Source organism: Podarcis vaucheri (assembly GCF_965113315.1).
Source record: "Podarcis vaucheri genome assembly, chromosome: 8".
Lineage (NCBI taxonomy): Eukaryota > Metazoa > Chordata > Lepidosauria > Squamata > Lacertidae > Podarcis > Podarcis vaucheri.
In genome coordinates this window covers 67,810,394-67,828,143 of record NC_138766.1, presented here as the reverse complement: position 1 = coordinate 67,828,143, position 17,750 = coordinate 67,810,394, and the positions used below count along the sequence as shown (strand labels likewise).

General features: G+C 41.6%; 1 protein-coding gene across 1 annotated transcript in view; it reads left to right on the top strand.

Annotated features, from left to right (window-relative positions):
- The window catches only part of RUNX1T1 (RUNX1 partner transcriptional co-repressor 1), a 148,220-nt gene that overhangs the window by 100,052 nt on the left and 30,418 nt on the right, over positions 1-17,750 (top strand). Inside the window, 3 exon segments of the mRNA XM_082233658.1 lie at positions 10,795-11,045; positions 13,430-13,515; positions 14,543-14,738. Coding sequence (XP_082089784.1) covers positions 10,795-11,045; positions 13,430-13,515; positions 14,543-14,738 — 533 coding nt within the window.

Here is a 17,750-nt window from a genome sequence, read left to right as displayed (position 1 = left end):
AAGAGTTCATAGGAAGCCTATGGTGTTTGTAATATTTGTATATAAGCTGAGCAGAAAATGGAGATTTGCAGCAGTAACACATTTGCAGCAGATACTGCTCCTTCGTTAGGATCCTTCCAGAGAGCAACTCAGCTCTCCATGGGTCTTTTGTAGTCCCAGTCTGAACTGTTCCATCTTTCACACAGTCACAAGATTAGCACAGTCCGTCCCTCCCTGGGTGGAGGGAGCGGGAAGCTGAACTCGTTTCCCAAAAGCCTGTCTTCTTCTGGAAGGGTCTGCAACGGTTAGCTCCTATGGCAATCTATTCTGCACAACAAAGCCAATTCTGTATGGCAGGTTTGACCATTCAGGTTATAAAGAGGATAGATATTGTAGTGGTTTTTTGTAATGGAGTAGGTCAGGTTCCTGGCTCTTAGCACCACAGGGTGGGAGAAGAAATTACTACAGATGGTCTCAGGAGGGCTGATGGTACCAATGCAGGTCCTCTGTTGGTCTACAGAGTCTTCTGGTCCGTAGCAACTGATGACATCATCCAGATTCCAGGCTTCCACTCTGTATTAGTAGCCACTCTTTTGATCACACTGCTTTCTGCTGCAAACCAGATACTCATTTCAAAAAAGATGAAACTTGTCCAAGAACTTGCATACAAGGTGAAGCCAGTGTTTGAGCCACAGAGCACAAAACAACTCATTTGGACCTGCAGATTTTGTCCAACTGAATGCCCTGTAGCATATTTGATACAATCGCATCTGCTGTTCTGTATTTAGTCGCATCTGCGAGTGCTCTTGTGACATCCCATTGCACTGAGGCGGGGTGAATTTATTGACAGAGTTTGTTGCAGAATGCTGGGCTTTTTATTTTGATAGAAATGTAGTTGGTTTTTATAGTTGGAAGAGGGCAGGATAAAAATCAAGTTAAAATAAATTAACTAAGTTATGCTTGAATGCAACAGAATGTTCCATTATCAGTAATCAGTGGAGAACTCTGCTTTTTCATGATAAGCCTGAAGGCACAATTTGCCCCTAAATAATTAGGATTATAATGGAGCTCTGTTCACGGGTACTAGCCAACAAATTGTTTGGTTTGTTGCATGCACATTTAAAGTGGCTAGCAGATCATTTGGATTCCAGATATGACTGTCACTGTCTCTGTTTCGTGTTTTTGTCTTAAGAAAACATTCAGTATAGGCCAGGAGAGGGAGAGATGGTTTATATTCTGGTTTAAAGAGCTGTATCCCACTCCAGCTCCCTGGCTCACATATAATTTTCACTAAGCTGAACAGGAATGCTATATAGGGATGCTGTAGTTGCTCCCCCTAACATGCCCCAGCACTGCCTGCGTGTAAACGTGGTAAAGGGAAAACAATACTCAAGGACTCTCTCTCCCCAAATGAGTCGACGCAGACCCTGGGTCCTTCTTCGTGTGCCTCCTCCATAAGGGGTCTGGAAGGTGTCAACTCGAAAGCAGGCTTTTTCTGCTGTGGATCCCCGCTTGTGGAATCCTCTCCCCAAGGAGACTCACCTGGTGCCTTCTTTATATAACTTTAGGCACCAGGAAAAACAATCCCTCTTCTTGACTAATTAAACAATCTATGTATGGCTTTTTAAACTGTGGAGAGCTATAGTTTTGTTTGTAACTATAGCATGTATTTTGTGGTTTTATATTGTAAACCACCCTATGATCCTCGGATGAAGGCTGGTATATAAATTTAATTAAATAATAATACTAGTAATAAGAGAGCCTACCAGAATTCTGTGTAAACTATTGTGCCTTCAGTGGACTGGATCAGGCCCTCGTATTTTTATTTTATTTTTATCTATAGAAGATTGCATTTGATTTCTTGGCTCTAGATGACTTTAAGGATAAGCCACAATGTTTTCCCTTATGCTTTCAATTTTCCTTGTTCTTACGACTAGTAGTTAGTTTCCACTTTCCGGCTTATTTTTAGCGACCACAGTTTACTCCTCATGATTTTTAAAAGCACTGTCCTATGACTCCTTCTGAACAAGCATAAATCAAAAGAGAAGGAAATGAAGTTCAGATATCTGAGCAATGTTTGGCACAGGCTCCTGGAATAGCTAGAAGGAAAACTGCTTTTATTTAATCAACAGCAATTATAAGTAATTTAATTGTTGGTGCTCACCTTTTAAGCTGAGTTCAGTATAGATGATCCATTTAAATATTAGACATTACACTGCCATTGTCTTGTGGATAGTCAACTCCGGATGTTACAGCACACCAGGATTACTTGAATACTTGAATAAAAGAAGCAGGGAGAATTCTCACCCAACTGGATCCAAAGTCAATTAGGTCATGACATGGCCCAAGATGTCACAATATTTATGCCATAGACTTATCTTGCAATTTGAGAATCCAAATTAGTCAACCATATGAAACCATCCTTGCAGGGCAATACATTTTATCTTTTCAATCTTTGGATCCAAGTCACTGTAGACTTCCAGTGCTGCCACCAATGGTAGATATTAAAAAAAACTTCCCAGTACCTGACATTCTCTTCTGGGTTTATTTTATGACACAGCCTCTAACAAGACTAGGACATCTCAAACACCAGGTTACCATTGTGAACAGATATTCTAACACCAACATGCATGTTTTTAGAAAATGTAGTATTTCCAGACTTAAGCACAGAGTTAGAAATCAAACTGAAATTTATGTTGCTTGCCTAAACAAGGATAAATACATTATGGAAAATGCATAACAATGGGAAAAGTTGGGCAGTGACACAGAAATCAGTGAACAATTTCAATGCCATAATTTAAATTTGCCAAAAAATTATCACAACTCCTTTTGTTCAGTAAGATTGATTGATCAATCTAACTAACTAACTAACTAACTAACTAACTAACTATATTTATATACTCCTAGATTGTAATGAAACCTCAAAGAAGTTAGCTATGTTTTATCATCATTTCTTGAACTCTTGCACAAGTGCTATCAGAACACTTCTTGTATTGAAGCACTATAGTGCTTTGGGGTTTAGGGTTAGGCAAATCCGTCAGTTTTGGTACCTGTTTCACATTTTTCCAGACTTACATTTGAGATATCCATGTTTCTGCATCAATCTGCAAAAAAATAGAATAGAATAGAATATCCTAATGAAAATTCTAGTACACTTTTCCCCTAACACAAACCTTTTCATGTGCAATTTTGCCTACCATACATATTTTTGAAAGCATTTCCCCCTAATATAATGTATTTTGCATATTTTTCACTAATAAGTGCTCACTTTCCCCTAATATTTGTATTTCTATTTGGTTGGAGAACTGTATCACAAAATTCAGAGAAGTGCATGTTTTAAATAGCTGCATTTTGGTTCACATCTTGTTTTGGGAGGTGTGAATGCCAACTGAACCAAATTTCTCCCTCATCCCTAATTAGAGTTTTGTTGCAGCATGAAAAACCTGGTGAATAAGGCAGTTAGTAAAGGTAAAGGGACTGCTGACCATTAGGTCCAGTCGTGACCGACTCTGGGGTTGCGGCGCTTATCTTGCTTTATTGGCCGAGGGAGCCAGCGTACAGCTTCTGGGTCATGTGGCCAGCATGACTAAGCCACTTCTGGTGAACCAGAGCAGCGCACGGAAACGCCATTTACCTTCCCGCCGGAGCGGTACCTATTTATCTACTTGCACTTTGACGTGCTTTTGAACTGCTAGGTTGGTAGGAGCAGGGACCGAGCAATGGGAGCTCACCCCCTCATGGGGATTCGAACCAATGACCTTCTGATTGGCAAGTTCTAGGCTCTGTAGTTTAACCCACAGCGCCACCCGCGTCCCTGAATAAGGAAGTTACAGGCTGCCAGATATGAACTTTAGTGAGCCATAAAGAGATTTTGGAAAGAGCTCATGCATAGCATTGCACAAGGGTTTGCAGAGACAGAATGACTCTCGATTTCTCACACAGTGCTTTTCTACTAGGCTATAAATAGTACTGCCATGAAGAATTTCCCCTAACAGAAACAAACCACTCTATCCAAGCCTGTGTTTATGATTTTCACCAAGCTGAAGAGGTATTTTAAAGATGGCAGGCTGCATAAGTCTGATGCTGCAGTGTATATACTTGATATCCTTCTCTTCCTCCTACTGTCTCAGCTCAAACAGGTTTTACAGGTTCTGTAGTGCTTCAAAACCTGCAAAACCTAACTACAGCTAGGCAGAAAAGCTGAGAAGTATATTCAAGTTGCCGAAAGACTACCATCTCCGTGTAAGCTAAATTGCATGTTGTTCCATTCATTCTGGGTCCAGGATGTTTTGAAGAGAAACTTCTCCCAGATGAGCCTTTACAGGTATAAAGATCTTTCAATAAGTCCTGCTATTGTGTAGGAAACAGGACCTTTTCGATAGTGACACATTCTTGCAGACAGCTGCTCCTATTGAAGTGTGGAGACTTGGCCTATTGAAAGCCGTTTAATGCCATCAAGTTGTTTTTATGATACATTTGTAGATTTCCTTGAGATGCATGTGGACAGCGACTCATAAATTAAAGAGAACAAACGATTTGAAGGGGTAAAGCTTAATTCTGCTTGCTGTTCTTGGTCTTAGCCAATTTTTGCGACTTTGGTGGATTTGGAAATTGTTACTATCCAATATTGTATTTAGATGGAATACTTGCATTTAGAGATTATAATTTTTATTGATTTTAAGTTGCTAGTGAGAAATGCCCCCCACTTTAAAAATTGAGCAGGTGGGGTAGAAATTAGTTAAAATAAAGCTAATAAATCCCACCCTTCACCCTTCCTTGGTGTGAAGGGCTGCCTGTTCAATGAAGGCTGAAAAAAGGCGCAATATTCCTTGTTCCTGCCTTGTGCATGTACACCCACTCTTACCATAAAGGTTTGTGGACAACCAGGAAAAAACATATAATACAATTAATATAATATACTATAGTTTAGTAACTTAAATATTATATATACCCCGGTCTACTGTAGGAGCAGCCTGCCAACAGAGCTCTGTGTTTCACTGAATGTTTTCTTGGTGCATATGGTCTGATACGGATGAGCAGCCACAGTGAGATTTTGGAGTCTATTAAACTAGCTCATTAAAAAGATCAATCTGTTTCTGCAATAATACTGGGAGCCATCAGTCATTGAATGAGAGAAGAGAGTGACACCTGAGGAGACAACACACTCACACACATATATGTACATATATTTCTTTTTTTATAACTGCATAGCATGCCAGATGAAAAATGCTCTCCTCACTCTATAAATGACTCCCCCCCCCCCGACTTCTACCCTATTTCGGGAAGTGGCACAATGACTTTTCCATCACATTTGATCCAATGCTTTTTATTCTGTCTCGTGCCAAGGAACTTATATGTAAAGAATACATATGTAAAGAATATAGTGAAATTGATACATATATAACTAGCCCCTAACTGGTATATATTAATTACCTAACTTTCCAGATACAGCATAATGAATAGCAACAATGAGCGTGTGATTGGTTAAATCGCCTTGCTTTATAAGAACAAAGGAAAGATGTCAAAGATGAGGCAGCTTTATGGATATTTGGGATTCATTTACTGAATTTTGTAACCTGAGGCTGGAATCTTGTACCTACGTAATTGTCAGTAAGTTCAATTGAACTTAATGAGACTTACTTCTTAGGAGACATGCATAGCATTGTGCTGTGGATATATTTATGCCTAACCCAGGGAGGACTGAAGGCAGAGAAATAACCAAAAACAAATCCCTGCTGGGTTTGCACCAGCAATGTGGAAGATGGCAGAGGTTAGCAACAGTGTTTATCCAGTTTCCTTTCTTCAGTTTCCAGTTGGTTGTGCTTTCCCCCAAGATCTTCCATTTCAATTGGGTACAAAATTTGTCCCAAAATTAGTTCAAGGACTGGAATGCTACTCCACCCAGCCCCATTCTGGGGGGTGTAAATAAATTGGCCATCCACTCAGTGTGGTGTGTTTCTTTTTAAGTTCTTCACAGTCTGCTTGGGTGTCATCAATTTGGTGCCATCAACAAACCTGGCCACCTCATTGTTCACTCCTAATTGCATATCATTTATAAACAACTTTGAAACTACAGGTTCCAGTACAGCTTCTTTCTTCCCTCCACTTTGAGAATTGTTCATTTATTCCTGTTTGCAATAAACCAGTCCTGCTAAGTTGAACGAGACAAAAAATCTTTCTGAAATCCAAGATTACAGTGTCTGTGAGACCGACATACTGTTGGCACTCTCAGAGAGCTCTAAGATTTAGAGAAGCAGGACTTCTCTTTGCAGAAGCCATGCTGATTCTTCTTTAGACATGTTCTCCTACATGCTTGATATGACAGAATCTTTAATAATGTGTTGATAATATTTATCTTTAATAATGTGCTTCTCTAATCTACCCATAAAGATGTTAACATTAAGCTAACTGGCCTGTAATTTCCCAGATTCCTTTAAAAAACAGGTGTTACATTGGCTACTTTCCAATGTAACACCTATTTACATTGCTAGTATGGATGCCAATTTTAGAGGCAAGTTACATATTTTTGTTAGAAGATCAGCAGTTTCATATTTGATTTGTTCTCTTGGGTGGATGCTATCTGGTCCTGGCAATTTGTTCTTTTTAGTTGCCAGTAAGCCTTAGAAGATCATCTCTATTTGTCTCAGTCCTTCAGACTATCTCCTCAAAAAAGTCAGCCTAAGCATAGGTTACCTACATCTTTCGCAGCAAAGACAAGCACAAATTCCTTTCAGCCTCTCTGCAATTTCCTTGTACACCTTTGGCAGAAACTCTTTTATCCTGTAATGCTCCAACTGCCTCACTGACTAATTTCCTGCTTCTGACCTTTTTTTGATTGTTGGTCTTGGCAATAAGAACAATTATTGTTGTGTTGTTTTCAGCAGTTCTCAAATTCTTTTTTTTCTCACTTGCCTTATTGTCAACATAAATTTGTCTTTCTTCCAGAACATTGTGTGCTCAGAACACTTATCCACAAAAGTGGATGTGCAATTTCCATAATGTTAAGATATTCCTGTGTCGTTAATTGCACACCGTTGCACATTTTAAAAGCACCTTCATTCGCCATTTGATTACCTTGTAAAATACGCTATTGTTCTATTTGCATTTTGCCAACAAGAATAAGGTAGCATTACTCAGGCTCAGTTTCTAGTGAGAAATTAAATAATCCTTCCCAAGCTCCATAGGTGGACAGCAGTCACCTTGGCAATTGTCCATAATAACAGTTCAAATATATTCTCCATACATCCTCCTGTCTACTGAACACCCACTACACTTGAATTTGGAAGCTAATTGTTTGTGAGGGGTATTTCATCCATTTCCTACAGATCTAAATCAAATGTGGATTAGTGGCTGCTGTCCCTATCCTCTCCACCATATTTTTCATGTTCCTGTAATGGAGATGTTCTTTGGTCTTGCATTCTGCTTCAGCCAATCAGAAATGTGCCCTGCAACTTGTGGGTGCTTTGTGATAGGACACCTGTTTTGAAAGCAGAAGGTCTAGGTTCAATCCCTGACGCCTCCAGTTAAGCAGAACAGAGGACAGATGATTGACTGCCAGTCAAGTTTTAGGTCCCAGGCACATGACAACTATTATTTGCTTCTCTGAGCATGGGCAGCATGAATTTCCTTCTTATTAGCAGACTGAGCCTAACTATGGAGCTTGTAATTACTTACAAGATAAAAATAGAACAGTAGTCACTTTTTGATGGTCATCAGAGACAGCGATGGAAGTCACAGCCAAGCTTAACTGGTGCGTTGCTTTCCATGAAAAGGCACAACAGCCCCAGTGCTGATCACCTTTAGATTAACAGCAGAACATCCTGCACATTTTTGTTTTATTCACCAACCCTGCAGCCTGCCTGAGACTTTTATTCACGTGTGAATATGCAATTTTCACTTCAAGCATGAAAAATAACAGCTTTCACAGCATCCCTGTTAATTATTGGTCTCCTTTCAAAAGTCGTGCGTGACAAGGTGTTAAGAATATTGTCTCAGTAGTGGTCACATATAAATCATTTCCACATTACAGTTTTTTTAATGGTTTGGGCAAGTTGGTTCCAAAGGATAGAAGTTGCATTCCCTGTCTAAGTCATAGTCAGGGAAAACCTACAGAAATCAATTGACAAGTTAGTCATGACTTGCATAACTCCATTTGCTGGTGTGAATACAGGATGTTCGCCATGCGCTGTAGGCCAGACCGTATAACCTAAACACAGGAGATTGGTATTTGCGTTGAAATAGGCCACAACTCTATTGATTACAGATTCTAGTTGGTTTGGCCAAGGCATTAGGTATGAATCTAATATCAAGCAGCCTACCTGCTGGTTGGTAAACCAACTGAGGTAAGCCCTGAATTGGGGAGCTGCCTCTGACATGCACCAGGTGCCGTGACCTTGCCCAGAGTCAGTATTGGGAGATCTGTTTTGGCCCATTGGCTCCCGATGTGCTCCCGGACAGTCACCCCTCCTAGACCCCTTTAATGGGGTACCTGCTCAATTAAGGATCCAACCCAATGTCTTATCTGCCAGAGTTGTGACAGTTGCTATGAGGTAGGCAAATTCCTCCTGGGCCTAAATATGGTGGCCAATAAACCATAGGAAGGTCCCGTTCATCCTGCCCGTTCACCTCCTGGATGGGTGTTTGGCGAATCCTGCAGTGATCATCCAAGAGGGCAACCCACAGCAGGCCACCCCCTGAAAAACAGTGGGAGTATCTTCATCTTCTCCCCCCAGTGGCCTGATAGGTCCATGGGACAGGATCCAGCTGACATCCCAGCATGGCCAGGAAGGGGAGACACCAAGCATCTCTTCCCCCACTGCCCCACCATGCGGTTCCAGAGCCGTGCCGTGGCTGTGCCACGTGGTAAAGGCTGCCCACCTGGAAACCCAGGTCAGTGGTATTATTTCTGCGGGTTTGCTCTGAGTATAACAAAATCAGATACATCCAATGTATGTTAATTGAAGTGGTGTTTTTATTGGTTTGTATAGTTTATTTATAGGATTGTATAGAAATGGGAAAGCTTCCAGGTTCCACAAAAAATCTGCATAGATGAAAGTTAAGATTCGGGTACCTTCTGCCACTTGTAAGCCAGAACAATAAATAAAGCATTTTAAAAAATGCTTATTATCCTTACGTTTTGTAAACAGATTGTTATCTGCAATGCAGATTTTTCAGTCCATTGCAATCTAGTTCCATCAGTCTAAGTTGGGCCAATCAAATGCACAATCTTAGCTACATGATATCCTCTTATCACAAAAGCATGTGGGGGGTTTCTTTTCTTTCAAAGGTAAAGCTTTCATTTCTGCTAGTGTCGACAGGCATATCAAAGGTAGAATTGTCCACCACTCCCTGGGTAATAGCAACTTAATACAATGAGAAGAGGGAAAAGCACAGAAAGTTCTCCAAGTAGCATAGCAGTATGTGCAGTAGGATGGCAGCAATCGTTTTGTTTGAAAGGATCCAATTTCAGAAAGCAGCATGACCATTTTAAAAGTACTGTTGTATAAACATTTTATGACATGGTTTCCTTTCAACCCTGTGCTTTTACTTTTTCCGCCTATCATGACCCATGTAGGAAAAGTTGTAGTCATATCAACAGCAGTGGGTTTCCCTCCCCCCCCCCACCTGTGCTGTAGTTGCTACTATACAAACAGTTTAAGAACAACCATTATATATGGGGCTTCCAAAATGCATCTGCAAAATCTCTGAAATGCAAATATGGGAATGTGTTACGGTTGGTAGAGAACTAATGATATTCCCCATGCAATATTATTATTATTATTATTATTATTATTATTATTATTATTAGGCTATCATAATTGTTTTCCTCTAGAAATGTCTGCATGCTGTTTATTTGAGAGCTTTCATAATTCTGTAAAAGATATTGCTGCATTTTATCAGTAGTATGCAATTCAAATAAAGTGTTTCTATTTCTATTATATTTCTCTCTGGAAAAAAATTCACATAATTCTCAGTTTTCATTTAAGGTTTGGTATATGTTTAAAGAACTGATCTTTCACTCTTACGAATGTTTTTAAAAATACCAACACTTTTAATGTTATGGCACTTGATAGTACTCTTCCTGATGGCACAGTTTTTGGAGGATTTAAACCCTTGTCAATAACTCTCTAAGTCTGAAAGAGATTTTTATCTATAGATTCCAAGAGAGACTGTAAAAAAAAATAAATAGTAGCAATGATCATTCTCCGATAGGAGATCATGACAACGTTATCAAGAAGCAAAGTCACAAATGAGCCAAATATTCTTGGCTACGTGCCCATGCATTGGGCAATAGAAGAAAAAAGTGACTCTAGTAAATTGTAAGATGCTGGCATGAAGAAAGGATTTCTACCAGTTTATGAATGTGGCTATTGCTCAGCTTTAAAGCAAAGCAGGGTACAAGCTGGAATAAATCCTGTGTTTGCCCACCTTTTAGTGGAGTCTGAAATAAATGTCCACGATGAATAAATGTATTTCATCTACTGTATATGCTATGAAAGTTACACTCACCTTCCCTGTAGGGAGGAAATACAGTGGAAACTTGGGTTGTGAATGTGATCTGTGCAGGATGCATGTTCGCAACCCGCAGCGGCGCGTCTGCGCATGTGCAGTTTGCAATTCGGCACTTCTGTGCATGAGCAAAGCGCAATTTAGCTCTTCTGTGCATGCGTGACCACTGAAACCCGGAAGTAACGCGTTCCAGTACTTCCGGGTTTCGGCGGGTCCGTAACCCAAAAAAACGCAACCTGAAGCGTCTGTAACCCGAGGTATGATTGTAACTCTTTCACAAAACATGTTGCCCCTTTTCTTCTTTAGAACCAAAGAAAATGGCTTTGACAGAGAGCCTTTGCACTCAGAGCATCCAAGCAAGCGGCCCTGCACTATTAGCCCAGGCCAGCGGTACAGTCCAAATAATGGTTTGTCTTACCAGCCCAATGGTCTGCCTCACCCCACTCCGCCTCCACCTCAGCATTACCGTTTGGATGATATGGCCATCGCCCACCACTACAGGGACTCATACAGACACCCCAACCACAGGGACCTCAGGGACAGAAACAGACCTATGGGTAAGCAAAGCTCTTCCTCTTGGTTTGCTCTGCATAGGCATCAAACTTCAGTTGCTCTTTTATGAGTTAGAGAAATGTATAATACAGTCCTTGAATTTATCGCAGCGCATGTCTGAAGATGGGTAGGGGAGACAATCTCTCCGGTGAATTGCCCTGCTCTCCTCCCCTGCAGAGTTAGAAAGTAAGAATGCGGAGTTCAGACCTGCTCTGCCTTTTCTACATTCCTGTTTCTGGGATGGCCAGAAATCACAAATGTTTAATAAATAAAAATATGTTTGATTAAAAGAAAATGCGGGTTCAGAAAGGCATAGAAATGTTTATTTTATTCTTATGGGGTGTGTCTCCCCCCCCCCCCCCGGTAGATGCATCTTTCATGGCCCGTTGAAATACAAGGAAGTTAGACAAAACAATATATATGCTTTTTTTGTATGTCTTCCATTTCATTCCACATCAATTTGCAGTGGAATTCCCAGGAATTTGTGCCCTAAGACTGTATTGACTTCCATAAACTATTGAAAGTTGAGATGCCCTCTTGCCACTCACTTCCATTTAATGCCATTGTTTTAGTTATAGAATCATTGTTTCAGTTGGGTTTTTATTTTATGTTTTTGGAGCAGATCATATGTTGAATGCCAACGTGTTCTAGAAAGAGACCGAGTCACAATCAGTGCTGGAGGATTTATCTCGGGTCTAGAAACTGGATAGTGGTGGAATAAGCATATGAAGCAATCTTATCCTGAGTTGGACCATTTATCCACCTAGTTTATTATTGACTGGCAGCACCTCTCTAGAATTTCAGACAAGGTGTTTCCCTAGCTTTACCTGTAGATACCAGAGATTGAATGTGCTCCATCACTGAGCTCTGTCCTCTCCTGAAATAACTCCTTCAGGTGGAACAGAAGCCAGCAGATATAGACCCTTTTTTCAGTTTTAAGCATTGCAGCAGTAAGACTACCTTAAAGGTAAAGGTAAAAGACGCCTGACAGTTAGGTCCAGTCGCGAACGACTCTGGGGTTGTGGCGCTCATCTCGCTTTACTGGCCGAGGGAGCCAGCGTTTGTCCGCAGACAGTTTTTCCGGGTCATGTGGCCAGCATGACTAAGCCGCTTCTGGCGAAACCAGAGCAGTGCACAGAAACGCCATTTACCTTCCTGCTGGAATGGTACCTATTTATCTACTTGCACTTTGAAGTGCTTTCGAACTGCTAGGTTGGCAGGAGCAGGGACCAAGCAACGGGAGTTCACCCCGTCGCGGGGATTCGAACCACCGACCTTCTGATCGGCAAGCCCAAGGCTCAGTGGTTTAGACCACAGCACCACCCGTTAGTGGAAGGAAGCTCTTGCAAGGGGACTTTCCTGTCCCTTCCATCTCCCATTCCCCTCAAAAACTCTTTCTGGTGGGCAAAGAGACCATCCTGAATAAGGTGTGGGGAAGCTGTTGGGGTGGGGTGAGGCATCTTGGTGAGCAGAACAAAACTTGCACTCCTTAGGATCCAGATCTAATGCACAGTGTCCCATACACTGTGGCAAAATGGCACTATAGCCAGAGCCACATTCAAGGCCAGTTTTCTGGCGCATAGCAAGGGACCCACCTATCTGAGAGACTGCCCCTCCCTATATTAGCCAGTGTGCCAGTCGTGATTGGACAATCAAGCCCTTCTCTGTGGGTTGTCACTGCAGCAGTGGTAAAGACCCTGCTGATGGCTGTCATCAATCTAATGACTGCCATTAGCAGGGTCTTTACCACCATGGCCCCTAAACTTTGGAATGCTTGGCCTGTTACGGGAGGAGATCCTTGCCTTTATCTGCTTTTTTGCACAGTTGATTCTGTGGATGTATCACAGAGGGCTTTGTATGTTTCACCCAATTGAGAGGGGTAGTTTTCTTTCATTGGATGCCTTTTATTATATGATGTCAGTTGCTTTGAGCATGAGGGAGTGTTTTAAATAAATGAATGAATGAATTCTCTTTGCCCCCATCCTTATTTCTGTTTATTGATTGGACTGGAATGTGATATACCTGCTCGTGTTCCACTTATCACTGTCTAGCAATGTTCTCTCCTCCTTATTGATCTCATAATACTGAGGATCAATGGGGCAAGCCTGTATTTTTTGTGTCTTTTTTATTGACTATCTACTTCTCCAGAACTGTTGTTGGGGACTTAGAAGGTCTTATTATACTTCAGGCCCTGTGATCTTATTCTGTGCCTCTTTCATTTGCTTGATGCTAGTGTATCTGATCGGTGTGTTGTGTAATGGTTGTTCCTCATAACCAGGTAGTGTTGTGAATGCCTATAATTTATGGGTATACGTGGAAAATTAAATTATTGCTAGTTGACTCTTGTATGTGATTAATATTTCATTGGGGGGTTGCTTGTTTTTGGCAGGGTTGCATGGCACACGTCAAGAAGAAATGATTGATCATAGGCTAACAGACAGAGAATGGGCAGAAGAATGGAAACACCTTGACCATGTAAGAAATACCTGTGCATTTTTGTGTCTCAATAGATGTATAAGTAGATTGCAGTCTCAAAGTAATAAGCATTATGAAATGACTACTATTTAAATTATTCAGGGCTCCCCAAACAGCACAAGAGAAACTTGCTCCTTGATCCATATATACTTGTGGCTTGGAGGATTTCTTTTGTATGCCATCTATCTCCTCCTGTAGGTAACCAAAGGTTAGGCCGTTCAGTTTGTCACATACATGAAGTAATGAGCACACGGACAAAGTTTATGACTTGGAAAGGGCCAGTTGAAAGGTCTTCTTAGATTTGAATTCACTAAGTAAGCTTGGTCAAGGCCTGGGAGAAGAGGAATGTTTTTGCTTGGCACCTAAAAGATGAAGATAGATGTTCTCCCTGGGGAAAACATTCCACAAACGGGGAGCGTACTGTGTAAATTATGGTTGTTGTATTCGTTTTTATGTTCACTATGCTACTTACTTAGCCATTTCTGCTTAACCTAAGAATAATATGGAAGTTGTCTCTGTTATGGCCTTCTTCCCATGTTACATTGCTTCTTCCCACAATGCTGACGTAACGTAAGAAGTACTCGGCCCCTTTAGTGAAACCCATTGTGAGGCTGCTCCCAAAAGTGAAAACTAGGGCAATTGCAGCATGCAATAGACTCACAGAATGGGTGGCTCCCAGATGGCTCTGGGCTTCATTCATCACATAGTGGCATGGGAAGAAGTTCCACCATGGCAGCTCCCATGCCAGCAGTGCAACATGAAATCAGAGCAGGATATTTGTATGTCCCCCAAGGAATTGTATATTGGGTGCCCTCCAGAACTGTTCCTTCAAAACCTGCTAGTTATTTGAACAAGGAAAGAGTTCTCAGCACTGTGACTGAATAAACATAAAATATGATTAGACAGTAAAAACAAGTATGGTGTCGTGTCAAGTCCGAGTTCCAGGTTCAAATCCCCACTCATGGAATGGGTGTGGTGTGAAGCTTTATCATTTCCTTTCTGACACCTTTTCCTTTCCAACTTCCAGCTTTTAAACTGCATCATGGACATGGTGGAAAAAACAAGGCGATCTCTCACTGTGCTACGGCGATGTCAAGAAGCTGACCGGGAGGAACTTAATTACTGGATACGGCGGTACAGCGATGCAGAGGATTTAAAAAAAGGCAGTGGTAGCAATCACTCCAGGCAGCAGAGTCCAGTGAATCCAGATCCCGTCCCTTTAGGTACTGTATCTGCGTTAAATGGAAACTTGTTGTTGTTGTTTAGTTGTTTAGTCATGTCCGACTCTTTGTGACCCCATGGACCAGAGCATGCCAGGCACTCCTGTCTTCCACTGCCTCCCGCAGTTTGGTCAAACTCATGTTGTTAGCTTTGAGAACACTGTCCAACCATCTCGTCCTCTGTCATCCCCTTCTCCTTGTGCCCTCAATCTTTCCCAACATCAGGGTCTTTTCCAGGGAGTCTTCTCTTCTCATGAGGTGGCCAAAGTATTGGAGCCTTAGCTTCAGGATCTGTCCTTCCAGTGAGCACTCAGGGCTGATTTCCTTAAGAATGGATAGGTTTGATCTTCTTGCAGTCCATGGGACTCTCAAGAGTCTCCTCCAAACTTAAAAGAGTTCATATATTTTTTTACAATGCAGTGCTCCTTAGAATGTTTCTCTCCCCAATCCTGCTTTCTCTCAGTCCTTCTATTTTTGTTGTTGTTTCTCCCTTTCTTTAAAATCACCAATGGACGGGGAAGTGGTACTGAAATGCAGCTTCAGCTCCATCTGCTTACTTGAATTAGGCATATAAGCCTGTACAGAGGTACCTTGGTTCTCAAACTTCATCCGTTCTGGGAGTCCATTCAACTCCTGAAACCATTTGAAAACCAAGGCACAGCTTCATATTGGCTGCAGGAGCTTCCTGCACACAAGAGGAAGCCTCATTGGACGTTCGGCTTCTGAAAAACGTTCACAAACTGGAACACTTACTTCCGGGTTTGCGGCGTTCAGGAGCCAATTTGTTTGGCAACTAAGCCATTCAGAAATCAAGGTTTGACTGTATATGGAACAGAAAAGTACTAAAAAAAACAGAGAGTGGAAACTGGTAGCCAATATGACAACTTTGGATGCCATTCTGGTCTTACTTAAACATTTCTGTTTCGACTTGCAGAATGATAAAACCTTTGCCAAGTGTGTGCCATTCTTCTGTGGTTTTTGTTTAAATCCTGGTACCAAGTCTCTCCTGAGAAAAGCAATGAATATATTCATTCTGTATTATCTTTTAAATTGTGCAGTTTAACATTAGAGGAGTAATGCCAAGTCAGTGTGGTTGTGGTCAAGAGGAAGGCAGGCCAACAATTGAATATGGCCTCAAGTGTAACTGGTACACTGTTGCAGTAGGTACTTCTCTAGCCAACAGAGGAACTGAGGGATCATGGCCATAGTCATTTAAAAAAAAAACCTTTAATTAAGGCCATCACAAAATATAAATATTGCTTTTGTGTGCTCTCTGTATTTCAGATATCAGAGATCCCGCTTTGTCATTTTTAATGAGCTAATCCACCCTGCAAAAATTACCAGCTTGTCATCTCCAGTAGCTTTGTGTGGGGGAGGGGAGAACCATCTGTTACGCTGTTGCGTCTTTCCTCCCTTTATGATTTATATTAGTACCCATTCTGAAGATTAGTTTTGACTATAGTTATAATCAGCCCATTTTCAGTCACTATGATGATTCTAATCCAGAGGACCATGAATGGAAAAAAAGAAAAATACTGCTCGCAGAATTCTGTGCACACATGTACAAACCTTTGCTCTTGGTAGAACAGTCTTCCACAGATGCAACTTGATTCCCTTTGCTCGAGTTTTCAGTTTCAATAACTAAAAAGCAAATAGATGATTCTCATGGTATTCTCGTATGCAGAGCACTTTTATCAGTTATGACCTTCCTAATATAAAACGGGCGGGACGCGGGTGGCGCTGTGGGTTAAAGCCTCAGCGCCTAGGGCTTGCCGATCGAAAGGTCGGCAGTTCGAATCCCCGCGGCGGGGTGCGCTCCCGCTGCTCAGTCCCAGCGCCTGCCAACCTAGCAGTTCGAAAGCACCCCCGGGTGCAAGTAGATAAATAGGTACCGCTCACCAGCGGGAAGGTAAACGGCGTTCCGTGTGCTGCGCTGGCTCGCCAGATGCAGCTTTGTCACGCTGGCCACGTGACCCGGAAGTGTCTCCGGACAGCGCTGGCCCCCGGCCTCTTGAGTGAGATGGGCGCACAAACCCCAGAGTCTGTCAAGACTGGCCCGCTCGGGCAGGGGTACCTTTACCTTTACCTTTAATATAAAACGGCACTGAGATGAGGGGCCATAGCAGCTGCATGAAGAGAATACAGTGGTATTCTCAAACCTAACCCATTCCAGGAGTCCATTCGACGCCCCAAACCGTTCAAAAACCAAGGTGTGGCTTCCGATTGGCTGCAGGAGCTTCCTGTACTCAAGCGGAAGCCACGTCGGACGTTCAGCTTCCCAAAAACGTTCGTAAACCAGAACACTTACTTCTGGGTTTGCAGTGTTCAGGAGCCAATTTGTTTGACAACTAAGCCGTTTGAGAGCCAAGGTACCACTGTACTGTGTCAAGTCCCTATCATTGTCCATTAAAAGTAATTAGAGTAGGAGGAGTATGAGATTTCTCTGTCTGAAACTTTGGAGAACCTCTGCTAGAGTTGGCAATACTAGACTAGGTAGGCCAATAGTCTGATTCAAAACAAATCGTCTTTATATGAATCTCAGAATAAATCATGTAGGCCCAAATATTGTTAAAAACAGCAAACACGTTACATTTTGAAACAACCCCCCCCTCAAAAAAATAACTCTGAAAACACAATAATTGAAATACTCCTCGCACACTTGTTTCAAAATAACAAGAAAATCCAATAAACATTTATGTGCATTATACTAGATACTTGACATTTCTATGCACTACTCACATCTGCATATATGTTAGGTAAAGCTATTTCGGGCATTTAAAATTGGCTTGGTCCATTGTTGTGTCAAATAAAATAAGTGCTTAAAAATTTGCATGGAAAGTAGGAGAGTAAAATTGTTTCAGTCCTGAAAAACACCACTTAGAAACGCTCACACTTAGGACTCACTTGATGGGAAATGATGGGCAATCATGTAAATAATCTATCACTTTATTCAGCCACTTTGTAGGAGGATGTTTAACATTATGAATAATGTTTGATCTTCATCCTCTTAAAAAG